This window comes from Hirsutella rhossiliensis (assembly GCF_020360975.1).
Source record: "Hirsutella rhossiliensis strain HR02 chromosome Unknown scaffold00002, whole genome shotgun sequence".
Taxonomy (NCBI): domain Eukaryota; kingdom Fungi; phylum Ascomycota; class Sordariomycetes; order Hypocreales; family Ophiocordycipitaceae; genus Hirsutella; species Hirsutella rhossiliensis.
The window spans coordinates 6,984,668-7,011,093 of NW_025408668.1; the positions used below are offsets into that span (position 1 = coordinate 6,984,668).

General features: G+C 55.3%; 11 protein-coding genes across 11 annotated transcripts; 7 read left to right on the forward strand and 4 right to left on the reverse strand.

The window, feature by feature from the left end:
- Nucleotides 1-968: 968 nt before the first annotated feature.
- HRG_02470 (reverse transcriptase (RNA-dependent DNA polymerase) domain-containing protein) lies at nucleotides 969-2,938 on the reverse strand (the record flags this gene model as incomplete). Its single annotated transcript, XM_044860941.1, has 4 exons — nucleotides 969-2,063; nucleotides 2,130-2,166; nucleotides 2,312-2,376; nucleotides 2,570-2,938. The coding sequence occupies 4 exons, from the start codon at nucleotides 2,936-2,938 to the stop codon at nucleotides 969-971; spliced, it is 1,566 nt and encodes a 521-aa protein (XP_044724574.1).
- A 48-nt stretch (nucleotides 2,939-2,986) lies between these two features.
- HRG_02471 (retrotransposon gag protein) lies at nucleotides 2,987-4,238 on the reverse strand (the record flags this gene model as incomplete). Its single annotated transcript, XM_044860942.1, has 2 exons — nucleotides 2,987-3,978; nucleotides 4,091-4,238. 2 exons carry the CDS (start codon nucleotides 4,236-4,238, stop codon nucleotides 2,987-2,989), a joined length of 1,140 nt encoding a protein of 379 aa, XP_044724575.1.
- A 947-nt stretch (nucleotides 4,239-5,185) lies between these two features.
- HRG_02472 (uncharacterized protein) lies at nucleotides 5,186-5,789 on the forward strand (the record flags this gene model as incomplete). Its single annotated transcript, XM_044860943.1, has 2 exons — nucleotides 5,186-5,344; nucleotides 5,448-5,789. The coding sequence occupies 2 exons, from the start codon at nucleotides 5,186-5,188 to the stop codon at nucleotides 5,787-5,789; spliced, it is 501 nt and encodes a 166-aa protein (XP_044724576.1).
- An 816-nt stretch (nucleotides 5,790-6,605) lies between these two features.
- On the forward strand, nucleotides 6,606-7,007 carry HRG_02473 (uncharacterized protein; the record flags this gene model as incomplete). Its single annotated transcript, XM_044860944.1, has 1 exon — nucleotides 6,606-7,007. The coding sequence occupies one exon, from the start codon at nucleotides 6,606-6,608 to the stop codon at nucleotides 7,005-7,007; it is 402 nt and encodes a 133-aa protein (XP_044724577.1).
- A 4,869-nt stretch (nucleotides 7,008-11,876) lies between these two features.
- HRG_02474 (uncharacterized protein) lies at nucleotides 11,877-12,486 on the forward strand (the record flags this gene model as incomplete). Its single annotated transcript, XM_044860945.1, has 4 exons — nucleotides 11,877-11,951; nucleotides 12,012-12,064; nucleotides 12,123-12,373; nucleotides 12,455-12,486. 4 exons carry the CDS (start codon nucleotides 11,877-11,879, stop codon nucleotides 12,484-12,486), a joined length of 411 nt encoding a protein of 136 aa, XP_044724578.1.
- A 1,760-nt stretch (nucleotides 12,487-14,246) lies between these two features.
- HRG_02475 (uncharacterized protein) lies at nucleotides 14,247-14,693 on the forward strand (the record flags this gene model as incomplete). The annotated part of the gene is made up of 1 exon (XM_044860946.1): nucleotides 14,247-14,693. One exon carries the CDS (start codon nucleotides 14,247-14,249, stop codon nucleotides 14,691-14,693), a length of 447 nt encoding a protein of 148 aa, XP_044724579.1.
- A 577-nt stretch (nucleotides 14,694-15,270) lies between these two features.
- Nucleotides 15,271-17,168, forward strand: HRG_02476 (TCP-1/cpn60 chaperonin family domain-containing protein; the record flags this gene model as incomplete). Its single annotated transcript, XM_044860947.1, has 3 exons — nucleotides 15,271-15,378; nucleotides 15,446-15,587; nucleotides 15,655-17,168. The coding sequence occupies 3 exons, from the start codon at nucleotides 15,271-15,273 to the stop codon at nucleotides 17,166-17,168; spliced, it is 1,764 nt and encodes a 587-aa protein (XP_044724580.1).
- A 713-nt stretch (nucleotides 17,169-17,881) lies between these two features.
- HRG_02477 (cofilin/tropomyosin-type actin-binding protein) lies at nucleotides 17,882-18,765 on the forward strand (the record flags this gene model as incomplete). Its single annotated transcript, XM_044860948.1, has 6 exons — nucleotides 17,882-17,884; nucleotides 17,944-17,954; nucleotides 18,141-18,312; nucleotides 18,373-18,458; nucleotides 18,516-18,564; nucleotides 18,625-18,765. 6 exons carry the CDS (start codon nucleotides 17,882-17,884, stop codon nucleotides 18,763-18,765), a joined length of 462 nt encoding a protein of 153 aa, XP_044724581.1.
- Nucleotides 18,766-19,090: 325 nt separating this feature from the next.
- On the reverse strand, nucleotides 19,091-19,774 carry HRG_02478 (get5 carboxyl domain-containing protein; the record flags this gene model as incomplete). Its single annotated transcript, XM_044860949.1, has 2 exons — nucleotides 19,091-19,591; nucleotides 19,664-19,774. 2 exons carry the CDS (start codon nucleotides 19,772-19,774, stop codon nucleotides 19,091-19,093), a joined length of 612 nt encoding a protein of 203 aa, XP_044724582.1.
- Nucleotides 19,775-20,208: 434 nt separating this feature from the next.
- On the forward strand, nucleotides 20,209-22,188 carry HRG_02479 (16S rRNA methyltransferase rsmB/F domain-containing protein; the record flags this gene model as incomplete). Its single annotated transcript, XM_044860950.1, has 1 exon — nucleotides 20,209-22,188. One exon carries the CDS (start codon nucleotides 20,209-20,211, stop codon nucleotides 22,186-22,188), a length of 1,980 nt encoding a protein of 659 aa, XP_044724583.1.
- A 429-nt stretch (nucleotides 22,189-22,617) lies between these two features.
- Nucleotides 22,618-25,683, reverse strand: HRG_02480 (cytokinesis regulator; the record flags this gene model as incomplete). Its single annotated transcript, XM_044860951.1, has 3 exons — nucleotides 22,618-23,065; nucleotides 23,126-23,192; nucleotides 23,247-25,683. The coding sequence occupies 3 exons, from the start codon at nucleotides 25,681-25,683 to the stop codon at nucleotides 22,618-22,620; spliced, it is 2,952 nt and encodes a 983-aa protein (XP_044724584.1).
- Nucleotides 25,684-26,426: the final 743 nt, after the last annotated feature.

Below are 26,426 nucleotides of genomic sequence, written 5' to 3' on the forward strand. Positions count from 1 at the left end.
TCGTTAATAGTCGCCATCGCGATTGGAAGCAAGTCTAACCAGTTCTCTTGCAGATAGTTTGTCCATATCCGAAGAATCCTCTCTACCTCTTGGTTCATTCGTTCTGTTGCACCGTCGGTTTGTGGATGGTACGCTGTCGACAACCGTTGCTCGATCCCTAGCAGCTGACAGAAATGTTTCCACATACCACTGACGAACTGGGGACCCCGATCACTGGTTATAGCCGTTGGGATGCCATGGACAGGGTAATGTCGTTCGAATAGTCTTCTTGCAACCGCTTCTGAAGAAATATCGTACAATCCTTCGAGTTCGACGCCTTTGGTGAGTCGGTCCGTGACCACCATGCAGTTCGTCGCGCCATCCTTCCCCGACGGTGGGAGGTCAGTGATAAAGTCAATGGTAATTTCGCTCCATATGCGTTGCGGAATAGGGAGCGGCTTTAGGAGTCCTTTCTTTGTATCCTCCAGATGGTGTTTCGTCCGCAAACCTCGCAGTTGCGCACAAACCGACGTACATCGCTAGCGGCACCCGGCCAGAAGAAGCGTCTCGACAGAGTCGAGTACGTGAGGTCCCTTCCAGGATGTCCGGTGATATGAGAGTCGTGAGTTTCCTGGATGATCCTCGTACGTAGCGGCTCCGAACCGGGTATCCAGACGCGTTCTCTAAAGCACAGCAGGCCTCTATTGTCTAATGAGCACTCTGAAATGCTGACAACCTTCTCCTTCTGTAATTCTGTTGGCAAACTCTTCGCTCCATCTGCTACCAGCTTCGTGAGTTCTTGATAGAGCTTGTCTTCTTGGCGTGCGGCGTGCCACAGCTGCTGTAACTCCTCATCTTCAAATATCCTGATCTCTTTTCCGAAGTTGATTTCCTGGGCACCCTCGGTGTTGGTAGACAATGTCGATATTGGGACCCTTCTAAGGTGATCATCTTGGAATAGCCTCATAATGCGTCCCTTTAGTCGTTCATCAGAGTGGTTGGCCGGCATATCCTGGTCCCGTCGAGAGTGCGTCAGGCAATCCGCCCTTGCGGCCCGGCCTCCATTCGAGTTCGAATTGGAACCTGGACAGGAACTCCGACCACCGCACTTGTCTCTCTGTCAACCTCCTTTCCGAGTAGAAGTATCTCAGGTTCTTGTGGTCCGTTAGGATCTTGAAGTGCTCTACTGCCCGTAGCTCTGGTTCCCACTGCTCCAAACATCTGAGAATGGCGAGTAGCTCCTTGTCATGGATAGCGTAGTTCGCTTCGGCTGCCGAATGTTTCTTCGAGAAGTATGCGACAGGTCGTACCAGTCCACCCTTATCATCTCTCTGCAAGAGCACGCCTCCCGACGCGAATCCTGAAGCGTCTGCTTCCAAGATAGTCTCCCTTTCTGGATGGAAGTGTGCAAGGATCGGGGCCGTGATCAACAGGTCCTTGAGCTTCTCGAAGGCTTCGTCGCACAATCCATCCCAACGGAATGGCACGTCCTTCTTCGTTAGCCGCGTTAGCGGCTCAGCTATCACCGAGAAGTCTGGCATAAATATCCTGTAGAAGTTCGCGAATCCGATGAAACTCCTCACGGATTTAACATTCGTCGGGGTTGCCCATCCCTTCACAGCCTCAACCTTCTCTGGGTCGACTCGGATCCCACACTCCGCCTCGATGATAAACCCAAGGTATTTCACAGCCTTGACTTCGAATTCGCTCTTGTTGATGTCCAGTTGCAGCCCAGCATCCATCAGTCGTTGGAGGACCTTGCCGACTTTGTCGCGGTGGTCTTGCAGGCTTCCAGAGGAGAAGATCAGGACATCGTCGATATATGCTGACACAAAATCGTCTAGGTAATCCTGGAGCGCGCTGTTAATGTACCGCTGAAAGGCTGCTGGTGCGCCTGTCAGGCCGAATGGAACTACCAGCCATTCGAAGGATCCATAGCGCGTTCTGAAAGCTGTCTTTTCTTCGTCGGCGGGGGCGACCCTGATCTTATGGAACGCTGCTATTACATCTACCTTGGTGAACCACCTTGCCTTGGCTATAGTTCGCAAGGTCTCGCTCAGTAAGGGCAAGGGATAGCGGTCCCTCTTCGTTATATGGTTCAAACCTCTGTAATCCACGCAGAAGCGGATGCCTCCACCGGGCTTCTTCACCATAAGGACTGGTGCTGCGGCTGGCGAGCTGCTGACTCTAATAAATCCCTTGTCGAGTAGTTATGTGAGGGTCTTTCGTAGCACCAATAGCTCCTCGCGGGACATGCTGTAAAGCGGTCCCCAGGGTAGGGGCTTCTCTCGGCCATGCTCGTCTTTCAGCACTTCGATCTTCAGGTCCACACCTGGCCGATGAGGGGGGCAGCTGGTCGGCCAGTTGCTGAGAGAAAGCTCGAGACCACTTGTGGTACTGTGGTGGCAGCTTCTCCATTACGTCAGTCTTCGGTTTCGGTCTTAGGGCCTTGTCAATATCCGCCATTGTGACCGAGTGAACTCCAATGCCGCCTTTGCGTTTGTCACGGCGTGCTTCCGCTAAAAAAGGTTGCGGCCATGACATTAGAGACGTCTAGCTGGGGAGGCTGGTAACGTCGTCGGTCTCGTACTTGAACTCCACTGGACCCGATCTCGAGATATCCTTCCTTTGCGTGGATGTGAACATCCTGGTCTTCCATCCATCGTTTACCCAGGATCATGTCCCAGTTAAGATCGTCGATGACGTACATGAAAACACGATGCTGCTGATGTCCATCGAGGTCGATCGACACATACGTGATCTTGTCGATTTTGACCTCCTTGCCGTCTCCCGCTGCATTCTCCAAGATGCGCGGCTGGACGCGTATATGTGGCAACTGGAGAGAGTGAAATGTGCGCTTGCTAACCGCGCCGTAGCAGAGGCAGCCATAGTCGACAAGAGATGGCACAAAGTCTGTGCCGTTCACCCTGACGTCTGCTATGAACGGTTCTCCGTCCATTTTTGCTTTTCCGCTCACATCCCATTCTCTCACAGCCGCCGCGTGTCCCTAGTCTGAATCTTCATCGCTATGAGACGAAGCTTCGTCTTCGGCGATCTCGGCATTAGTGACCGCTGGTCGTGTCGGAGCCACGGCATTGACCTGAGTGCGACGGGTCGCGTTTGCGGGTCGGATAGGCGCAGCCAATGGGCAGCGCTCGATCCTGCAGTTGTCTCTTCCACAACGAAGGCAACGCCCTTCACGGTAACGGGCGTCCATCTCGGTCTGATCGACCCACTTTGCACGCTTGCCCAACAGCGCTTGGTCTTCTGGTCGGTTGGATTGGTGACCATATGTGTTCTTATCACTGCGGGTGCGCGCAGCGTTCACTTTCGCGGATGCTTGTAGAGTTGGCTCCCATTCCATCATGTCCTCTCGTCTAACTTCAGTTTTCTGGCCGGACTGTTTCTGGGCGGCCTGGCCTCCATGGTTCTGGTGGTTGTCATAGTTGTCCGAACTCTTTGTGTTGCCTCGGGGCCTTTTCCACTGACCCAACAGTTCCATCTGGCTGCTCAGCGAATCGCATCTCCTCGCCAGCCCAACGTAGCTGCTGATGGCAGAGGGGTCAGAGCCTATAAGGGCTGCTTTCATTTTGTCGTTTAGTGCCTCCTGGAGGTAGGAAATCTTGCTGTCGTCTGGCCAATACTCGGCGTTGGCATTGGCGATCTCCCTCTCAAAGCGGGGGTAAAAGGACGTGAATGGTTCATTCTCCCCTTGCTTAATCGAATGCAAGTTGCGTGTAGCTCTCTGCTTGCGATCCCTCTCCCCGTACAACAACTCGAGGCGGTTGAGTAGTTCAGCAACATTGAACGTTTTCTTCTCGGTTTGCATCTCCACAAATGTGGTCACGTTGTCTTTAGCCTTGCCTTCTAGGCTCATGAAGATGTACATAAAGTGGCCTTCTGCATCTCCAAGGGCTTCTTTGTCGACTCGTAGCTTTCCTTCGGTTTCTAGTTTCCAGCTTCGCCACTGGGCCTTGTCGCCGCCGAATTTCGGTATGTCTCGTAATTTGGGGCGCTTGGTTGTGAGGGTTGTGAGTGGCGACCACACGGGTGTCCTCAATGGGGACAGCCGGGGTGACAGATGGCGTTGGCTCTAGGAGTTCAGACGAACGGGCTTGCTGGTGTTGTTGGAGTTCCAGGGCAATAAAACGTTCTTCAAACTGGGTGTTTCTTCGGGAACTCTCTTCTCTCAGACTTCGTATCTCGGCAACCAGGGCGCTGAGGACGTCCGACTGCATGTTGTTGTTATCTTCGGCCATCGCGACTTCGCTGAACGCTAATAGTTCGACGGGACTCAGTTTGGTGTCTTCAGTGTCTTCGGTGTCTTCGGTGTCTTCAGTGTCTTCGGTGTCTTCAGTGTCTTCGGTGTCTTCAGTGTCTTCAATGTCTTCAGTGATCTTGATAGTATGTGAAAGGCCTCTAGTGAGTTGATACAACTAACTAGTCCCTATGCTGTTTACTATCAAGATACAGAAGAAAGGAAGAAAGAAAGAGAATCTACTACATAAGAGCATAACGGCATTTTATAGCTTCGAGCCAATGGAAGGTTCTAGAAGCTAGGCGGCGCAGCCGCCGTTAAAGCGGCTTGCCCGTTACATTGAGGGGATACTGAAGATTGCTACTATAAATTGTATACTAATTATTTTCTCTCTGGCCACGGATATGGCTCCATCTTCCAAGCAAGTTGCGTGGAAAAGTCGACAGTTTCTGTTCTTCAGCATATTGGCTCAGTGTTGGTTGCCGCGGCCTCGGAGACTCCTTTTTCTAACGTGAGTCGTCTCGCTATTGGCTCTCTTTCCTCGACTGCTCTGACAGCCTGAGGCAGCTTTAATAGCCGTGCCCAGCGTTCTGGATCTGCTTATCGTATGCCCGGCAACCGCCAGTTGCGAGGCCAACCTTTTTTTCTCCCCATTCTGAAATCCACAGAAACCTGGACAATCCCTTTCCTTCAACCGTGAAAGCTTTCGCCTTTGCTTAACGCAAATTCTTCCTCTTTTTCAACTCCCCCCAACAAGACCAAGGCAAAGAAGAAAAGAGGCAGCTGGACCACTGGACCAAGCAATCTACCCCCCACACCCGAAAACCGCCTTTCAGCACAGCAAGTGAGTTAACTACCCGCTCTACTCTCAAAGGGGGCCTTCAAATGCCGACGACGAAACCGTGCAAGCATTCTAATGTCTTGTCCTTGGGCTCAAAAGCAGAAGCCATGACTGAGCAGAACGACGCAACGACTCCCAAGAAGGAGCCCAACGCCTCGGAGGCCATGTTCTTTTTCGCCATTGTCAAGCATACCCGCAACAAGGCGGACATTGACTGGGATGCTGTGGCCGTGGAGCAGAATTTCAAGAGCGCCGAGGTCGCCAAGGTGGGTTGAACATGTCTCTGCGCTGTGGGAGAGCCAAACTGCCCGCCCGTCTTGCTCTCAGTACCTTGTTTCCCTTTCTCTTGCAGCCGCTCACACTGTCTAGGTCCGTTTTGGCCAGGTCAAGCGCAAGCTTGGCATTTCTTCCACCGCCGAAACCCCGACCTCGTCGGCCCGCGCTTCTGGAAAAAAGCGCGACAACTCGACGGCCGCGACCCCGACAAAGGTCGCCAAGAACACAGGCCGCGTGGGGGGCAAGGGCCGCGGCCGTGGCAAAGTCAAGTCGGTTGTCGAGGAGAGTCCCACCATTGACGAAGAGCCTCTCGTCAAAGACGAGCCGGCCGTGCCCGGCGACGAACGCGAAGATGTCAAGGAAGAGTTTTTTGATCCCCCTTCTCAGTTCGAGGAGGAGATGATGGCTTTGGGCAAGAGAGACGAGTCTGTTTAGCCTCTGAGGCACCGGAGAACTGGTACCTACCGCCACTGACCCGGACGCATACGGAGGGAGATAGGGCTTTACTTCTTTTCATGTTTCTGTCGTGGGGACAAGCGGAAACGGGATGGTTGGCAACATGCTATGCTCTCATAACCCGGCACTGATATGAGAATCGAAAAGCCGAGAGGCCTGTAGATGGACTCGGACTGGCAGTGAGCAAGGGTGCTACACAATTGCAACTACGGGCTTCAGCGTTTGCGAGTCGTTGGTCTGAGATTCTCGATGCGAGTTTACATTTCCGAGTTTGTGCCAAGGTTCTTGAAAAATAATAGACGTAGCGAGCCTTCGATGGCTCCGGTTCCTGAAAGAGTCTAGTCCACTGGACACGTCAACTCCCCGTATCTCCCAGGCAATATACCTAGTAAATGAGAGTGCGTCAGTTCCCCCCTAGTACCTGCTACACCTCGCCTTGCCGTGGACGGTTTTCCGAGTCTCCGGAGTTGATGCGTAAAAGAGTGGGATAACAGGAGTTTCTATAAACGGCTCTTAGCGGACCACCGAGTCTGGGTTCTCGGGCCCCTGTTCTTGGTCTTCTCTTCACTGCGCATAGAGCCTGCCCCAGACACTTTGCTTTCTACACACACACTGCCTCCCCCATCAGCATCCACCAAGCTTTGCAACTCCTATCCCTCATACCCTTTCGCTCTTTGCGTCTATATCAAAGACATTGCAACTGAATCTCAAGGGTGCTTGTTTCCATCTCCCGTCCTACACTCTAGCCATATCCTCCTGTTTCTGACAACCTCTCTCAGAAATCAAGTCAAAACTATGCCTCCCAAGAAGACCAGTGGCAACGAGGTCGACGCCCCCTTGGGGCTCACTGATGGCGAACTGAGGCTCATGAAAGCCGTGTTCGACAACATGACGCAGAAACCGGACGCCGACTGGGCCTGTGTTGCCACAGCCCTCGGACTCAAGGATGCCAAGTGCGCAAAGGAACGCTTCCGCCAGATGTCTGTCCGCCACGGATGGCGCGACCAGGCCTCGGCGAGCACCACCACCGCCAGTCCTCGTAAGCGAGGCGCGTCGACGGCCCCTTCGCAAGAGGCAAAGGTTACAAAGAAACGGATGCCTCGCAAGAAGGCCGGAAAGCGAGGGTCGGCTGATGATGAGGCTATCAAGGCCGAAGATGCGAAGGAGGATGGGGAGACGGACGAGGACGAGATCTGAGCTTGCTTCACTTCTCTGGAGGGCTTTTCCCTGCGGACTTTGCATGGGGCCATGACTGATAAGCCGTCAACTTGCAAAGATCTCGGAGTTGGTAACACGATGGGGTATAATAATCGGCGGAATGATCCTACGCGGTGGCAGGGTGGTTTTCCATACATGGAAAGGCCTGCAATCGATAATCGGTATCGGCCCCACATTTATTGCAAGTATTGCAATACACCTTTCCATACTTGGTCCGTGCACGACGACAAATGTCACTGAAGACACCTTCGACAAGATGGACAAATTCACACCATATGGTGAATTAAAAATACGAAGTAATTGATTGAGCTCAATGATAATGTCCAAAAGAGAGGGTAGGCAAATCTTACGTGTTTTGTTCCAAGACGAGGAGGGAAATCAGACGGGAATTTGCACGAATTCTCACGCCACGGTCACGCCACCGCCCTTCCTCTTCAAGACATTGTTCTTCACCCAATGCTTCAACCAATTCTCCTTTTCAACTTGGTCCGCATCCAATTGTGCCCTTTCCCAGGAGATCGTACGACGAGCCCTGAAAACACCTGTTCCGGCTCGTCGCTCATCGCTGGCATTGATAGGATGTCTATTGCCATTCGTGATAACTTCGGCCGTCGGTTCCTATGTCGCTCTTGAAGCCACCATGATAAAGCAGTTGTTGGCGCAATCTCATATGGATCACCTGAGATGTAATCTTCATACTCGTCTTGACTTGTAGGTCGAGCACAATTCTGCAGATTTCTTGAAATACGATCAAATGCATCAAGGCCATTGTCTTCTTCTTCGTCCAGTACATGATACGAAATTGTACCGTCGTTTGTATTTCGGTAAGAGTAGCAAAGGTCTTTGACCCGTTTGAAAGCAGTTTTATGCCACTTCTTCTAATTTGAGTGGATGTACGTCGTGCGATAGCTTGGATGAAGGACCAAAGAAGCGGCGTAATAGGGCGAATTCTCTTTATTGATAATTTCTTGGTCAAGGTAGCCTTTGAAGACACGGCCCAGATCCCACGCTTGCCCGTAGAGTTGATCAAATCCTTCGATGATGGACGGTTGAAGAGGAGATAAATTCTCTGCGACGTTGATGACATACTTTCTTGCCCTCAGGGTGTTTTCGAAAGCTGGCGGTGACAGAAGTACTGTAGGGATCATTCTGGGGACAATAAAGATAATATATGAGGCGGTTCCTGCCTTTGAACTCCGCTTCCCCTAACCCTTTTACTACCGGTACATTACTGCCAGATGAGCATGTTTTCATGATCCAAAAGCAGGTTTTTCTTGTCTTGGGAGATATAGACGCGAATGAATCCGAAGCAATGGATTCAGAATCGAAGAAACATAACTAACACAGGCTCAGAATCCATTGTCGCCAGGTGATAATGGTATGCTGTGGGTTGGTGGTGAGGCTGATTTTGTGGATGTGCGGATTTGTAGCGGGGGTTCCAGGCCCACAGCCCCTGTAGGTAGCCCCCTGTAGGAACCCTTGTTAGTGGCGTGGTTCAGCCAATAGTATGGAAATACATGGATCCATATCCATACCTAAGGGATTTTCCGGTGATCTGCCGGATCTGGCGATTTGCCGGATTGCGGCGACTTCGCACGCTCAACATCAATCGACGATAGCTCAACATCCACGGTGCCAATTGACGTATCCTTTGAGTGCCTGAATTGTCAGAAGCAGTGAAAGTCTAGGATATATTTAGAAGTTTTATCTAGGGGGCAATGCGCTGCGGTGCTGACATCAAACGAAGCAACGGCCAAAATAGGATTCCGACAGATTGTGTAAGTCATTTCGGCCAACACAGCAAAAACAGAACATTATTGACTTTCATCGTGGGCTTTAATCATGTGGGATTCTCCTATTATATCCATAGCGCAGAAATTGGCTCAGGATACTGCCAAAAATGGGGGTTGGAAGGGCGACCTAGATAACCTCATTCTACGCACCCGTAATGAGCCAGATTGAACGTGATTCGACGCTACGAGCATCTTCTGAAAAGAACCTACATATGCATCTGAATGTAAGGTTTATTTTTAGCTTGAACTTCAGTGCGCGAGGCTCCTCTTTCACACCTGACAAGGAAAGATGCGCACGAAAATTGAGAAACTCGACACCCTGCCCTAAAACACGTATAACATGGATGAAAAGGATTTCTATTCCTTACGAGCATTTGAACGAACATTTTATTCCTCTTATTAGAAGAAAACAAGGCAAAATTGCTCGGCGTATTAATAAATGGCAACCCATCCTCCATTACGTTCAAGATGTGCGTCAGTCAAGAGATGGCATCGCTGCCCCCATTTCTCATCCACCAAGACAAGCCAGCACAAACCCTGGACTTTTGGTTGGTGAAACGTGAATCAAGTCGTCAATAAATATTTTTTAACACGTCAAAAACGAGGTGGATGAATCACAATATTGGAAAAGAGCAGCTCGTCAGTACGTTGGACCGGTTTACTAAGGCGAAGCTCGAAACGGTCGTGCTTTTCGCCTTTGGTTACCGATGGCCACTTAAACATTTTAGTATGGATTTTATGGAGTGGTGTGACGGGCACCAGATGATCGTTGTGGTGTTTCCTCCTCATTCCACTCATCGGCTGCAACCCTTGATGTATCGTTATTCAGCCTCTCTCAGCAGCGTATATGTATAATCTTCTTCATTGTACAGACAAATAAAAAAGGTTAATTAAATCGTTGAAAATGAAGCTCTAGACTGTGTTTTGGAAGGCATTTCAGGAAGTAGTCGAGAAGACCTCTGTTGATGCTGGCCGCAACAGCCGAAGGCTGAGTAGCACCCTCGAAAGCCCTCAATGTGCGTTTTAAGTGATTTATATGAGAGCTTAAGTTAGAAGAGAACAGGTAGTCACAAGCACCAGCGCAGGCAGGGCGGTAAGGCTCCAAAAGATGATCTCTTCTGCTGTACAGATTGGAATGCAGACGAGGTGTTTAGCTCTGCAAAAGTGGCTCAAACTCGCTAAAGAAATACAGCTTAAGGACCCCAACAAAAAGAAGAGGCTCTGAAGAAGGAGACCTGAAAGTTTCAGCAACAGAAGAAGGCGGCGGAGCAAAAGCTTTCGCTCTACAGAAGAGGAAGCAATGAGAGGCGGAAATTGGGAGAAAACGACGGATGACGGAGGCCGTGAAGCAAAATATGGAGATAAATTGGCACTATTAACAAGAGCTGAAGATTTTGACTATGGAAAAGCCCCAGAAAATGCAGAATGAGCGACGGGTGGCCCCTGAGGGTCGCGTGAGGAGTCAGGATGCTCACGCCGCAGAAATTGTCACTCTTCCGTTCACACCAGAGCGGACCATAGCATTGCAGGTACCAAACCCACTATATAATAACGCAAACAACAAGGCAATGATAACCTCAACCCACATATCCTGTCCTCAAAGGCCCTCTTTAGCTGTTGATAGTGATCGGGAGGTAGTGGGTGCATTTCGGGGACTTGCGCGATCGGAGAGTAACAGAAGACGACCTCGATGACTGGATGACTTCAAAAAATATTGAGTGAAATCTTTGAGCATTATTAATTTCTCTTATGAGATTTTAGAATAATTCAAATAGTATTCGTGGAGTTATTCTCAGTTCTTTACTGGAATGCAAGGGAGAAAAAAACCGGCGAATCACCCGATCCGGCAGATCATCGGAAAATCCCTTATTCCATGCCATTCATGGAAAGGGTATTTCCATATTTAGATATGGAAAACCACCCTGCGCGGTGGTGTGAAGTCATGACACCGAGGACAGAAAGGTAGCAAGGGCCATGATAATTCGAGGGAAGTAAGCTCCGACGCGAGTCGACTTGACTTGAGTCCTGTTGAACCCATGAGTTGTGTTTGCTTAGAACTGGTTGAAGCGTCGTGAACCTGACAGGAGTCACCTAAAAAAAGCTCCAAGTAAAATTAAGCAAGCAAGCTTGGTTGGAGCCTCTGGAGAACAAACTACCGATTTGCTTCTATAGTGTACACAGCCCGATAGATAATGGATGGAAGAGATGGATGAAGAAGCACTGTGATCCCACGGCAGTACCTCGTCTCGCCGCCTTTGGCCAGCGTCCTTGAGACAGACTCGGGAGCTGCGTGTTCGTGGAGAAGACAGAGAGAGGCATGAGCACGGACCGTGGAAACCAAGCATATCCATTATATGCACGCCTCAGCCCGCGCAGCCCAGTCGGGCGCAGTCGAGTTGACGTCGTTTGGAAATATGCCTCGAGAGACTCGGTCAGCGTCGTGTGTGCGCTTCATGTTGACCGGCTACTTCCATTCTTATGCTTCTCTTAAAGAGTGCAAGTTGCTCCTTTCATATAGTACAAGCTTTCTTCCCGTGCTAAGCTCTCTCTCTCCCCCCTATGATTGGAGTTTCCTGTCTTCGGTAGACCGAACAGACGCGGCAGAGACGAGTCGATACCCCAGGCAGCACTTTTCCTCGTGCCCCAGCCACTGATTTGCCGATTCCACGGCCACGTTTGTACGGGGCATAAAGTCTCTCCGCCCGTTCGCCCTGGGCAGACCCGACTTTCTCCATCCACACCCACTTGCCCTTGCATCCCCTTTCTTCTCAGCCTCCGGTTTCGACCCATCGCTCGTCTCGCAGTCAAGCCTTGGAGCCTTTTCGCAATCCTCGACTCGAGCTCTTGGTACGTTCGTCTTCCCTGCTTCCCCGACATGCCCCTTGCGCCGCCGCTCGAGGGCCGTCAATCCCCCAAGCGCGGTTCAAGACCAAAATACCAAGCAGACCGTTTACCTCGCCGCTCCTTAGTCTTTACTGCGACACCACTCAAATCGTCACGACAAGCACGCCTGATGCTAACCCTTACTGCGTCCTAGCTCGTCAAAGTCTTCAACATGTCCAAGCCACAGGACGCAACCGAGCAGATCAAGTTTCTTGTGTCATGCATTCACAATGCCAGCGCTGGAAAGGTAAGCCGCCCGAGAGCAAGACTCATCCGCGCAAAGCTCCACAGCTAATCTTTCCCACAGCCCAATTTCCAAGCTGTCGCCGCCCAGCTCGGCATCGTCACTAAAGCCGCTGCGTAGGTGCTCTCCCTCCTCCTATTCTTCGACTAGTTCGCTGACGCCCAGCACTCGCAGCCAGAAGAGGTACGAGCGACTTCTCAAGGCCCACGGCGTGGGCGCCCCGATCAAAGCCCCTGCCAAGGGCGCCGAGGACCCCGAGGTCCCGGCCAAGACTGGGAAGCGAAAGGCGCCTGCTCGCGCCGCCGGCGCGGGCAAGGCTGGCAAGAAGAAGGCCAAGAAGGACGACGAGTCCGTGGGCTCCGACGAGGACGCCAAGATTCCCAAGAGTGAAAAGGCGGCAAGCCTTAATGGCTCGGACTTGACCGGTAAGTTTCAGCTGCTCATTCCAGATCGCCTCGCATCATCTATCGACCTGGACTCGTGCTGACCAGACCAAATGTCTTCAGATCCCCCGGCCTCGGGAGACGAATCCGCCTAGTCTCTGCTTGCTTCTTCGTGGCATGGCTCTTTCTGTCTCTTTGATATAACCGCATGAGACTCAATGCGGGTTTGGAGTCGAGGAGGGGCATATCTGCCTCGTTGGGGATGGACTTGAGAGTTCTTGCCCAGATGGTTCGCCATGGCGTCTAGTACTCGAGATCTAAACATAATGACAGGAAGCACAGGTCGGTGCATGAATACGTCGAGTTGATCTACCTCGTAGGCAGCAGTCGTACAATCATGACGCGACAAAGTGTCTCTCGCCAGGTCCTGTCCTGTTTATTTGTAGTTCTAGCCTCTAGGAAACCGTCGTGCTGGACATTATGCTTGAAAACTTCCACATTGCGGAACTGACATGGGATTCGCACTCGACATTGCGTTCAGTGTCGTGGATAAACCTGCAGCCTACGTCACGGCGTAGATAACCCAGTTTCACTACATTTCTCCAAATAGTGCGTCGAGAACGGAGGCTTTCCATCAGACTCAAACACGGGTCTCTGCTTGTCAAAACCTAAATAGACGTCGGACTGAGTGCCGTGTTGCTTCAATAGCGGCGGAGTAGGCAACTCCAAAGTGTGGCATGCATCACCCAAACCCCCTTCGCCACTCGGGAGTCGGGACGAAAGATCAGACCAGGGAGCTTTATCTTATCAAAATAAAATGTTCCCCTCTTTAAGTCGAGAGAGCCATAGCCAGTGGCGGGCCATGTTGGAGAGCAGCTGTTCAGCCTGCAGTCGCCCGGGTGACTGCGGTATTGTGTTCAACAGATAATACCAACACAGGCCCTGCCTAATTGACAACTCTCTGCAGTTGGGAAATCTCAGAAGCTTCTGCTCTTCACATTCTCGCTCCTGCGCCGCTCCGCAGAAGCTTGATACGCCATATCCTCGCCTTTTTGCGCCCTCTTTCCCTTGTGCACCCCGGGCGCACGGTTCCAACTCGTCGCCAGTCACCTCATGTTATCTGCCAGTTGGTTCGCCTCTGAAATTGTAAGCCTGAAGTCTCTTTCGCATCAATTGCTGCCTACTCCACGCCGAGTCAAACTGACTATGCACCAGAAGAGGCAGTCTCGCAACACTCGGGACGCCGCCCAGCATGCTTCCCTCAAGCGGCCAAAGTAACAGCTCTAGTGGTGGCCCGAGAGATAACCACCCTCAATCCGACGCCCAATCTGTCCAGGGAGAGACTGGCAAGGCATATCACCAAAGCCAATCCCGTGACGGGCAACAGGCCTCTCCTCGTGCCCGGACCACGGCCGCCACGCCGAGAGCCGCCTTTGGTCAGCGAGCTGTATCAGCTCACGGTCGGCCAGGTGGCTTTTCTGACAACGCTGTGCCTTCTGCGAGTTCTGGAGCCCCCCCGAGGGTTCGCAATAATGCCTTGCCTTCAGGCCTCGAGCGTGCCCTGCAGGAGTTCAAGGCAGCTGGCCGCTCCAGTATCCCGGCTCTGGGCGCACCTCGACGCCCAGTTACGAGCGGTCCTGGCAGACGTGCATTCAGCGACACGACTCAACAGGGTGTAGCCGTGCCGGCCAACCGCAATCCCAGCGAAGACGAGCTCTCCAAGATCAGAGAGATCATTGAGGAGGCCGTCGAGCAGCAGGTGGCGGCCGCACTTGCGCCACTTCGCGTCGTCGTCAACGAATTGAACAAGGCCATCCGATCCGCCAACCAGGAGCACTCGGACCTGCGTGAGCAGAACGACACGTTGAGCCGCCAGATCGACCTCCACTACCGCGACATCCAGCAGCACTCGGAGATGGCCAGTACCCATATCTGCGCTCTGACGAACCTGGTCAGCGCCCACACGCAAATCAACCAGGCGGCCAACGAGAATCTCGCCGTAACGTGCACCCTCGTCGGCCACCTGTCTCAGGTTATCGCCAGCCTTCCACAGTCTCTGAGCCAGGTCGTGCAGACTGTCGTCTCCCAAGCCATTCAGGGCGCCTTGAGTCGGGTCGCGGCTGCCGAGCAGGAGGCGCTGGACAGTATCCGAGCTTTCTTGAGCAGCCAATTTGCCAATTTCGAGTCCCGTCAAGCTACTGCGGCTCAGCAACAGCAACAGCAACAGGAGCAGCAGCAACGGGATTCGGCGCACTCACAGGGGGGAAACCAGGAGATTCGGCAGGACAACGGGGGGTCGCCTAGGAGGTTTGGGAAATTCAAGGCCTTGCTCTTCAAGAGGCAGAAGCCTGGACCTGAATAACAAAGGGTGCCACGGCTGTTTGTAGGCAGCATATCACTTGTATAGAGTAATCACGTTCCAATTTTGGCGGCGCAGGAGCACAGTACCTGGCTTTCCTCATCGTCCTGCGGATCTGAAGACTGGGCACGAACGGGGGTTGACGAGGGAGGAGAGCACAGGAGGATCACGATTGCCCAGGACACCGGGTGTGAGAAGAGAGCAAAGATATCAGCCTGCTTCTGTTCGAGATGTTCACTCGACTGAAGATTGCCTTGCGGGCTGGATGAAGCCATCGTCGTCGTTCGGTGGAACAAGTTCGAAAGTACCGACGCTGTTGGAAGAGGGTGGAAGGCTGCTGTGGAGGCGCTAAGCCGATTGAGGAAATCTACGTCCCCTGGCCCCGGCGGCATATTTTTTTGCCGACCGTGGTCGGGACAATTTTTCTGGAGCCTCTCGAGAGCTTCTCCCAGTGACTTGCTTGCTGCTCTCGACCATTTTCTCTCTTCCCCCTCCTATTTCATCCTTCTCCCTCCCTCATCCTCCTTCCCCATCTCGTATCTGCGTTCCGTATTGGCATATCTCCGCTCCGCCATCCATCATGCAGCGCGCGTTGAGCTCCCGAGCTCGAGCTTCAGCTCTGTCCTCGGCCGCCGCCCGGTATCGTGCTGGAGCCGGCCTGGGTCAGCAGCTTCGCTTCGCCCACAAGGTAAGATTGATGCATAAGAACCGGCCAGCGCGATTCAAAGGGGCTGTATTCTAACCCATCACGGCAGGAGCTCAAGTTTGGTGTTGAAGGCCGTGCCGCGCTCCTGGCTGGTGTCGATACCCTCGCCAGGGCCGTTGCCACAACACTCGGTCCCAAGGGCCGCAATGTCCTGATCGAATCGAGCTTCGGCTCTCCCAAGATCACCAAGGGTAAGCCCTCAGAACGAAGGCGGAAGCGCAATTGGACACCTCTGCTAACCTTGATTCCCTCCCCCAGACGGTGTCACCGTTGCCAAGGCCGTCAGCCTCAAGGACAAGTTCGAGAACCTCGGCGCCCGGTTATTACAAGATGTCGCCTCCAAGACCAACGAGGTTGCTGGCGACGGCACCACCACCGCCACCGTCCTGGGCCGAGCCATCTTCTCCGAGACCGTCAAGAACGTGGCCGCCGGCTGCAACCCCATGGACCTGCGTCGCGGCATCCAGGCCGCCGTCGACGCTGTCGTCGACTACCTGCAGAAGAACAAGCGCGACATCACCACCAGCTCGGAAATTGCCCAGGTTGCCACAATCAGTGCCAACGGCGACCACCACGTTGGCAAGATGATTGCCAACGCCATGGAAAAGGTTGGCAAGGAGGGTGTCATCACCGTCAAGGAAGGCAAGACGATGCAGGACGAGCTCGACGTCACCGAGGGCATGCGCTTCGACCGCGGCTATGTCTCCCCCTACTTCATCACCGACACAAAGGCCCAAAAGGTCGAGTTTGAGAACCCCTTGATCCTGCTGTCCGAGAAGAAGATTTCGGCCGTCCAGGACATCATCCCTGCTCTCGAGGCCTCGACCCAGATGCGCCGCCCTCTGGTGATCATTGCTGAGGACATTGATGGCGAGGCCCTTGCCGTCTGCATCCTCAACAAACTCCGTGGTCAGCTGCAGGTTGCCGCCGTCAAGGCTCCCGGTTTCGGCGACAACCGCAAGTCCATCCTCGGAGACATTGCCGTCCTCACCAAGGGCACCGTCTTCACCGATGAGCTCGATATCAAGCTGGACAAGGCCACGCCCGACATGCTCGGCTCTACCGGCTCCATCACCATTACCAAGGAGGACACCATCGTCCTCAACGGCGAGGGCTCCAAGGACGCCATCACTCAGCGGTGCGAGCAGATCCGTGGCGTCATGGCGGACCCCACCACCTCCGAGTACGAGAAGGAGAAGCTCCAGGAGCGCCTGGCCAAGCTGTCTGGTGGCGTGGCTGTCATCAAGGTCGGCGGCTCGTCCGAGGTCGAAGTCGGCGAGAAGAAGGACCGATTCGTTGACGCCTTGAACGCCACGCGCGCCGCCGTCGAGGAGGGCATCCTGCCTGGAGGTGGCACCGCCCTCCTCAAGGCCTCGAGCCAGGCACTCAACGACATCAAGACGGCCAACTTTGACCAGCAGCTGGGTGTCACTATTGTCAAGAACGCCATTACCCGCCCGGCCCGGACCATCATCGAAAACGCTGGCCTGGAGGGCTCTGTTATTGTTGGCAAGCTCACGGACGAGCACGGGGCTGACTTCAACAAGGGCTTTGACAGCTCCAAGGCCGAGTACGTCGACATGATCCAGGCCGGCATCCTCGACCCCCTCAAGGTGGTGCGCACCGGTCTCATTGACGCGTCGGGCGTTGCCTCGCTCCTGGGCACTACCGAGGTGGCCATTGTCGAGGCTCCCGAGGACAAGCCTGCCGGCCCTCCCATGGGCGGAATGGGCGGCATGGGCGGCATGGGCGGCATGGGAGGCATGATGTAGGGCGCTGACGTGGGACGATTGGACGCGTTGTAAAGGAAAAGGAAAGCACGGGGTTTGGACTCGGTGCTATACCGGATGGTTTTAAGAGCCTTGCAATCTCCCCTCTACCTACCCCGACCTGCCTTTATTCTCGAGCCCCCGATACTTTGCAGATTTCCAGGGAGCTTGGAATCTCTGTACAATAACACTGGACCATGTATAACATTAGATTGGAAGAAAAGGAGAAAAAAAGTTGAAGCTTTCAGTCACCCTCTGTGGGTCTGGTCCTGGATGCCGCTTCCAAGCGAAGTTTTGTGGGCAACTTGATGCCTGGCCTCGAAGTCGGGTCAGCACGAAGGAGCGTCGTGTCCGAGCGTGGCTTGGACGTGGTGACGGGCGGTCACGTGGTGCGATGAGCCTCACGGAGAACCCCACCATGATGTGGTGTTTTTTCTCCGCCAGGATCCCCTCCATTTCCATTGTTGGATACCTCCGATCCGTTCCGTCAAGAGGCACTTTTCCCATTTCCCGTGCTCTGCAACCCCCCCAGGACTGCAACGACACCGAGTCGGCATTCTCGATCCCGTAAGTCGGCCAAGCAAGTGGCGGACCGTGAGCCAACGTCCACGCGACTCCCCCGACGCGCGCGAGATAGCTAATGAGCTCGTCAGCCCCCGTCGCCCCTCACCCCTCCACCCAGCCAACGTCCTCCCCCAGGAGCGTCGACAGCAATCATGGTAGGTCACCCGCCGACTCGAAAAGGCCCAAGGCACGCCGAACTAACCGTGACGGCCAGTCTCAATCCGGGTTCGTAACCCCTCTTCCCGTCGCGTCTGCAGTTCGTCGGTTCCAGTGCTTCGCCTGCTCACGGCTCCCCTACCCCTGACTCCTCTACCCCTTTCGACGCCGGCATCGAAATGCGACTGTTGGGGCACCCTGTTGGTATGAGCTCGATGGACGAGTCTGGGCGCTAACGTTGCCATGTGCCGTCAGAGCGAGCGTCGCTCAGGAGTGCATAACTGCCTACAATGACCTCAAGCTCAACAAGAAGTTCAAGTACATCATCTACAAGCTGTCGGACAACTACAAGGAAATCGTCGTCGAAGAGTCTTCGAATGACAAGGACTGGGAAAACTTCCGCGAGAAGCTCATCAGCGCCACTTCCGTGAACAAGGCGGTCCGTCATCACATGCGCCCACTCCCGCTTCGTCCAGACAACTGATAGACAAGAGCGCAGGGCAAGGTTGGCAAGGGTCCCCGGTACGCCGTGTACGACTTCGAATACAGCCTGGCCTCCGGCGACGGCGTGCGGTACGCAGCGTCAATTTTCGTCCTTGGCAACCATGGCACCGGCTGACCGACTTGCAGAAACAAAATCGCCTTCATCGCGTGGTCCCCCGACGATGCTGGTATCCAGGTGCGTAGATTGGCGGGTGCACCGCTGCGAGCCACAAGCTGACGTGCCAACCCCAAACAGCCCAAGATGGTCTACGCTTCCTCCAAGGAGGCCCTGAAGCGCACGCTTACCGGCATCGCGACTGAGTTGCAGGCCAACGACCCCGATGACATCGAATACGACTCCATCATCAAGACTGTCAGCAAGGGTCTTGCTGGCTAGCAGTTAGTCGTCGCGACACGGGCAAGGCACCGTCTCGATGGGCCAAGAACTAAGTATACTACCATTCGGCTCAAGGCTTGAGCAATCGACAATGGTGAGGCAAGGGTGACGGCAAGCGATGTAAAGAATATGGTGGGCATAGCTCTCGAAAAGGTCGATCATGTTGTGCTGTTTGCAAGGGGCACACCTGACTGCTTGCCAACTCCGATGATACCACACCGTGAAGAAAAAAATTATGAAAAGACAATGGATGTGGATTTCTTTTTCCTCATCTGCCTGCATCTTCTTGAACTCAGTGCTGCGGTGCTGTTTGCGCGCTCGCTGCTTATGGGCCTGACTTGTTTGATTCCCAGCTCGCTCGAAAGAGGCGCGAGAGCTCCTCGGCCGTCGCCTGGTCATTCAGTCGCTGCATCAGGAAACCCTTGAGATCCACCCAGAAGGCGTCGGAGTCCACCGCGACAGTCCCCGTCGGCTGCCTCGACGCCGGGGAAGCGGTCTCCTCTGGTGGAATGGCTGCGGCACCTCCAATGACCATGACGGAAAACTCGACAGACATGTCGGTCTCCCCCAGAACTTCTTTGAGAATCTTGCTATCCGTCAGGGGTCTCTTGTTGTGAAGAATCTTCATCTTGTCGACGGGTATCCTAGTCTGGCTCGAAATCTTTGTTTTGATGTCGAGCAGTGAGGTGTTGAGCGGTTGCGAGGTGAGCTTGATATCCAGAGGTGGGTTCCGCAGTGACTTTAAGACTACTGTCACGCTGCGCTCCTGTCCGGGCGCGAGTGTTTTCGGCTTGCTCATGGGCTTGGCCATCCGCGGCAGGATATACTAGGGACAAGAATCATGACCACGTCAGACAGAGCTGAGCACACAGAAACTCAAGAGTGCGGGGTGACGTACAGGCGGCCGTGCCGGATAGTACTTGGGGTCCTCGACATGGTCTGCGGAGAGCTTGATGGGGCGGGCATCGAGGGTTGAGAGAAAGGTTCTGGCAAACGCTGCTTCGGCCATGATGACCGAGAATTGGCTTCGTCGTTGGTGTTTGAGAGGTTCTATCTGCGGGGTAGATGAGGTTCGTCCCAACAGCTAGCTGAGAACTTGCAAGAGGGCGCCCAGTCGGGAGAACTTCCAGCAAATTCGCAAGATGTCGGTTTAGGACAGCAGGCTGGCGAACTGCAATTCGGATCGGTGGCTTGCAATGAGCCCGTGACGGAGCTCCAAGACCAAGAAGACCCAGACCACTCACTCACTGCAACGGTCATGATTATGTAATTCAATCTGCCCCACCCCGATACGAGGATTTCCCGACTATCGGACCCCTGCAGCGAAGAAAAAAAGCTGGGAGCGGGGCGCATCATCTTTTCGACTGGAGTGGCCCCGGACAACCAGAGAGGCATCAACGTCGATATCTCTCTCGCCAGTCTTCTTTGCACTAATCTTCAAAAATGGGTGCTGGACGGCGTATGTCGAGGAAACAGGGTGCCCCTGAGCCCCTGTCGGAAGCACACTATGCGCGCCTGAAGCGGAAAGCCGGCCTTCCCCCAGATCGTCCTACCGAAACTCCGGACAAGAAGCGGCGGAGAACAGCAGCAAAGGGTGCCGAAGCCAAGAGCGCTCCAGCGAAGATGGCTGCAAAGGGAAGAAAGCCGGCGGACAAGAAACAACCACAGCGCAAGGCCAATGGCGAGTCAAAGGCCAAGGTTGTGCTGCCTGAGCTTGAAGACTCTTCCGACGGGGAGCTTGGCGACGAGTTCGACCTGGACAATGCGGACTCTTCAGACGGCGACGCCCCGGCGCTCGGCGCAGACTTTCTCGGCTCAGACTCGGGCTCGGACGCGTCCGTCTTCGACTCGGACCAGGACGACGGCCCGAGAAAACACACCTTTTCGGAGGACGAGGATGAGTCGGACCCCGAGGAGAAGCTTACCGCAGCCAACATCGCCGGCCTCACCCGCAAACTGGACCGCCAGCTGGCCGAGCAAGCGGCCGCCAACGAGGCCGAGCTGGCCGAGAGCGCCCTGCAGACCAACATTGCCGGGGACAGGCCGCGCGTGCTCGACGACGACGACGACGACGACGCGCTCGGGGGCAAGACGGATGCCCTGCTGGCGCCCGACCTGCAGCTCCTCCGGACGAGGATCACGGAGAACATCAGGGTGCTCGACGACTTCGCCAACATGGCCGAGGAGGGCCGGTCGCGGTCCGAGTACACGGCGCAGCTGATCAAGGACATTTGTGCCTACTACGGCTACTCGGAGTACCTGGCCGAGAAACTGTACAGCCTCTTCACGCCGCGTGAGGCCTTTGCCTTTTTCGAGGCCAACGAGTCGGCGCGGCCCGTCGTCATCCGCACAAACACGCTGCGCACGCACCGGCGCGACCTGGCGCAGGCGCTCATCAACCGCGGCGTCACGCTCGAGCCCGTCGGCAAGTGGTCCAAGGTCGGCCTGCAGGTCTTCGAGAGCAGCGTGCCGCTCGGCGCCACGCCCGAGTACCTCGCCGGCCACTACATCCTGCAGGCCGCGTCGTCGTTCCTGCCCTGCATGGCGCTGGAGCCGCGCGAGGGCGAGCGCGTGCTCGACATGGCGGCGGCGCCCGGCGGCAAGACAACGTACATGGCGGCCCTCATGAAGAACACGGGCGTCATCGTCGCAAACGACCCCAACAAGGCCCGCTCCAAGGGCCTCATCGGCAACATCCACCGCCTCGGCGCCAGCAACGTCATCGTCTCAAACTACGACGCCCGCGAGTTCCCCAGGCCCATGGGCGGCTTCGACCGCGTCCTCCTCGACGCCCCCTGCTCCGGCACCGGTGTCATCGCAAAGGACCCCAGCGTCAAGACCAACAAGACGGAACTGGACTTTATGCAACTGCCCCACACGCAGAAGCAGCTCCTCCTCGCCGCCATCGACTCGGTCAACCACTCGAGCAAGACGGGCGGCTACCTCGTCTACTCGACCTGCTCCGTCACCATCGAGGAGAACGAGCAGGTCGTCCAGTACGCCCTCAGCCGCCGCCCCAACGTCAGGCTCGTCGACACGGGCCTCGCCTTTGGCAAGGAGGGCTTCACCAGCTTCATGGGCAAGAAGTTTGACGCCAGCCTCAAGCTCACCCGCCGCTACTACCCGCACACGTACAACGTCGACGGCTTCTACGTCGCAAAGTTCAAAAAGATTGGCCCCACGCCCCCCAAGGCCGCCTCGGCCCTGCACGACCAGAACACCTCGCGACCTGCCGCCGACGATGTCGTCGACAAGTCGCCCATTACAGTCGACGACGACGATGCCGTGGCCCGCACCGGTGATGACTTTGGCGGCTGGGATGAAGACGAGGACAAAGAGTACATGGAAAAGGGCCGACGCAATGCCATGAGGCGGAGGGGCCTGGATCCGCGAAGCGACAAGAGGGCCAGCAAAAAGAAGTAGCCCACCAAGTAGACAGATACCAAGGCGTTCAGTGTAGAGAGAAAATGCAATTTCATATTGACACATAGGTACAGAAAACTGTTATTAATGTAGTAACTGCGAGCTGTCCAGCAAAAGTGCCACCCTTGCGTCATGTCGACGAGAAGGTAACAAAAAGTCATCAGTCATCATATTCGTCGTTGCGTCGTCGAAAAAACCGGCGTCTCCTGTGCACCGGGGGCCATGCAAGCCATTTTCCCGCCCACACCCCATTTAAGACCTGTTTTCTCCTTTCCCTTCCAAATCCCTTCAAAGCCAAGCGAGGCTCTCCAACTTGTCTTTCCTGATTCAATAGACCACCACCTGGCCACGGCGTAGAAGCCTGGTCATGGACGGGGGAACAATTCCCAGGTCGGCAGAGACAACGATGAAGCATGCTGCCGACTCGTCTCACATGGGCAGGTCATCGAACTGGGAGACGAGATGCCGAATCGTCCATCTCCACACATCGCGATCCCGCGACCCCTGGCCAATCCACTTCTCGCACTTCTTGCGCCACCTGTCTTCCTCCTCGCGCTGTCGCCTAATGAACTCGGGTCCAACGTCAAACTCCTCACCCACGAGCCAGTCGTCCTTGATGTCGCTGCCGCGGCCGTCTCGTTCTTCCACGGCGTTGTCTTCGAGGTCCGGAATGTCCTTGAACACATCCTCTTCGTCGTCGAGAGCGTTAAAACCGTCCATGGTGTCGCTGGTCTCCGACTTGGCGTGGTTCGGCAGGCCCATCTTGAGCCAGCACATGTTCTGAGGATCGAATACCATGCCCCCGACCACCTGAACGCCCTTTGTCGCGCTGATGTTGGTGATGAGGGCAGGACGCGGCGTGGATGCCTCCTTATCCCTGGCCCAGTGCTGCGCCGCGGACGTTGTCGACGGCGTCGACGCCGGGCCATGGTCAAACGCGTTCAGCACATTCTCGTTGCCCTCCCACCGATACGTATCGGCGTTGTAGAACATCCCATTGACGACTTGGGTGGATATAGTTAGCGTAAGTGCTGCTGCGGTTGACAATGAACGCCTACCCTTTGATTCCTTGCCGGAATTGAGGTTGGAGATGAGGTGCGGCTTGAGCTGTTGAGGGCGTTTCGAATGTTTCTTGGAGCGAACCATCGGGTGAGGCAAGTGAGGCTGTAGGCCATGGCTGTTCCGGGTCGCAAGGGGTGTCTCTCGCTGAGGAGCCACGGGCGCGTGGTTGCCGCCGCTAGGGGCACGTTGCGCCAGGGCCGTCTCGCGGGCAATTCGACTCGCCGCCGTGTCGCGCGCAAAGCGAGGTGTCTGGGCCACCTTGACGGGTGATAAAGGGCCCGACGGCGCCGGGGTAGTCATCCTGTCTGGGAGGATATGCTGATAAAGCTTGCTTCGTAGCGTACTCTTAGATCCAGTGGCCACGGGTTGCTTCAGGAACTTGGTCTCCGTCTCTCGAGACGTCGGCAGATCGTCGAATCCATCGAGTTCATGGCCATCCCCAAACTGTTTCTTGTTCTTGGGCTTGCTAAGCCGCTCCCAGGTATCGGCAGCCCACTTATACCGATGAGGGCTCGGAGACCTCGCCGCAGACCTCGACAGCGAACGAGAGAAGGGCCTGATGTCAATGGCATTATCCGAATCATGTCGACGAAACTGGCGCAACGTCTTGGAGCTCACGTGCTGAGATTGCGTCTGTGACGCCCCAGCAGGCAGGAATGGTAGATGCTTCCTTGCCTGAGAAACAATGCTCTCCGCGAAGCTTGCCCGCTGGCGCTCCACGGGCGTTTTGGGTCGAAGGCTCGACTGAGGACGATTGGAGTCGGTCCTCGATGGTGGCCGCTCGGACCGGCTGGACAGTGGCTTTCCCGGGGTATTCAATTGTCGTACTGCCGGGAGCGAGCGCTTCTGCTTGAGTAGTTGCGCGCTGGTCGTGGGGGCTTCGTTCCGCAATGAGGAAAAGGACGATCTTGGGCCGACTTCCCGCCGCTGTGGAGTCGACGGAGGCAATGACCGACCGGGAGATGTTGTCGTGGGAGTCGGCAGGCTTGTTACGGACGATTGGGAAGAGTGACCGAGGCGAGACTGAGACCGTCGGCTTCTCTGGGGTAAGGACGAGCCGCCACTTTCGTAGACGGGCTCCAGGGATGTCGAATGCGCCCTCTCATGGCTAAGTCGCGGGAGCCGAGCCTGCGCGGGGAGCTTGTTTGTAAAGGTCAAAGAAATGGCCGTCTTGGGTCGAGCGGGGCTGGTCGGTCGAGTTTCTTTGACCTTGATGTTTCGGTGCAGCGTGAGCTTGCCCGAGTCAAAGACTTTGCCGTCACCAATATCGAGGCCTTCAAAAAAATCCTGGCGGTCTGCTTCGGTAGCCGTGCGCCCCTTGGGAGACAGCTCGGGCTCCTCGGGTATGCGTTCTGGTGATGTGCACTTTTTCCGCTGCTGAAGCCTCTCTTGAAAGTTGACAGGGCCGGCTGGGAGAATCAGACCCTCCACGGTCTCGTCCTCACTCTCTGCAGTGATTGAGCTCGAGACGCTGGGGCTCAGCGCGGAAACCGAGGAGCTTCTGTTGGATCGCCCATCCCGACGAGTCCCGCCATACCTGGTGCCAAGACTGCTCTCTCCCCAATCGAGCTCTTCGGGTTGCGATGATGGTGTCTTTGGGATGGCCTTCCTAGTCGACAGGCTCAATTTTCCATCCGATGGCAGCTCAAAATCTTTTTCAAAATCGTCGTCGGCCTCCTTAGGCTTCTCTACCCTGCGAGGGGTCGGAGGCGTGATAAAGGACACGGGTTGCGGTGTCGTCCTGATCCTGGAGACTTTGATGGTATCGCCACCAAAGATGTCGTCGTCGTCGTCGTCGTCGATGTCTTTGAACTTGTCCAGGTTGAGAGCCGATGAGAGGGTGCTGGTGGAGGACTGGGTAGAGGTTCTGCGCTCGGCTTGGGTGTTGGTGGCGGGGTGCTGAGTCGCGGTCCTTTGCTTTGTCGGGCTGGTCTGCGCAGATCCGCCGCTGACCTGGCGCAGAGTGTCGGGAAACTCGGCGTCCTTGTTTGACTTGAGCGTCAAGCCTTGGGAGGCGTCGGGCAGTTCCAGGTCATTTTCCCAGTCTTCTTGTATGATTTTCTTGAGTTTTCTTCCTCCCAGGCGCTTGATGGTGCCTCCCATGAGTGCCGAGCATGGCACGTTTTTGGGTATTGGGACGCCAGCATGCTCTGCGGCAGCAATGGCGTCAACATTGGACGACTCATCGTCTGCGGGGAGATGGAGCTGCTTTTCTTCCCCATTCCACGATTCGAGATCGGAGCGTAGGGAGACATGTGAGGAGCTGGAGTCACGGCGGCGAGAGGGGCCGTGGGTGCTGGTGGCAGTGGTGGCGGTTAAGGAGCTTCGAAACGACAACTCGTCACCGTCGACGACGAGATCGTCATCGTCCCAGTTTTCAATTTCCTCGTCGACAGGTTGGCGTGCTTTCAGTTTGAGCCGTGGCTTGTCCATGGTCTCGAAGAGGCCAGGACGGACAGTCGCCTGGTGTGTAGCTATTCGGAGAGGCAGCCGTGGGCGATGCTGCTCAATGTGCGACCGGGGAGCACAACGCGAAAGGTCAGTTGAGCGGATTCATAGTCGCCAAACAGCCAATGTTCGTCTCGGGCGGTAAGCGGACGACGCAAGCGATTCGCTAGAAGCGATGGCGAATGGCAGCTGAACGGCCCAAGGTTGAAGACGCCAGTTCGTCGGAGCGGAGGCGTGCGTTGGCGTCGATAGAAATGGTCCGTCAAGGGGGGTTATCAGAGTGCGATGAAGAGTCTCAAAGGCGGGGGTTTCGTGGTCGGCTCTGGCTGGCAGTAGAGACGCATGCGAAGCCGAAAAGGGTCGGAAAACGAGGCTCAATATCGATGCGCAGTGATGTGCAAAGGGGAGTGAAGAGAGGCGAAGATGCGATGTCGATGATGTATCGTGCAAACCAGCCTTGGGTGGTGTGGGAAAGACAAAAGGCTGGGGGGGGTCGGGCCTCGAGAAGGGCCACTCTGGACAAAGTGCGAAGCTGGCTGTGGCTGGCAGGTTTGCACCCCGTGCGACTACCAGGCATGTTTAGGTACGCCGTTTCTGGTTCTGACCCTGGGCGCCTCTGGGCTGGGGCTGCTGGGGCGGCCGGGGGCTGCTGCAGCAGGCTGGGCCGGGCCACTGTCTCGGCGGTGGATCCCACTAGTATAGTACCCATGTACTAAGGAAGCCGCGCC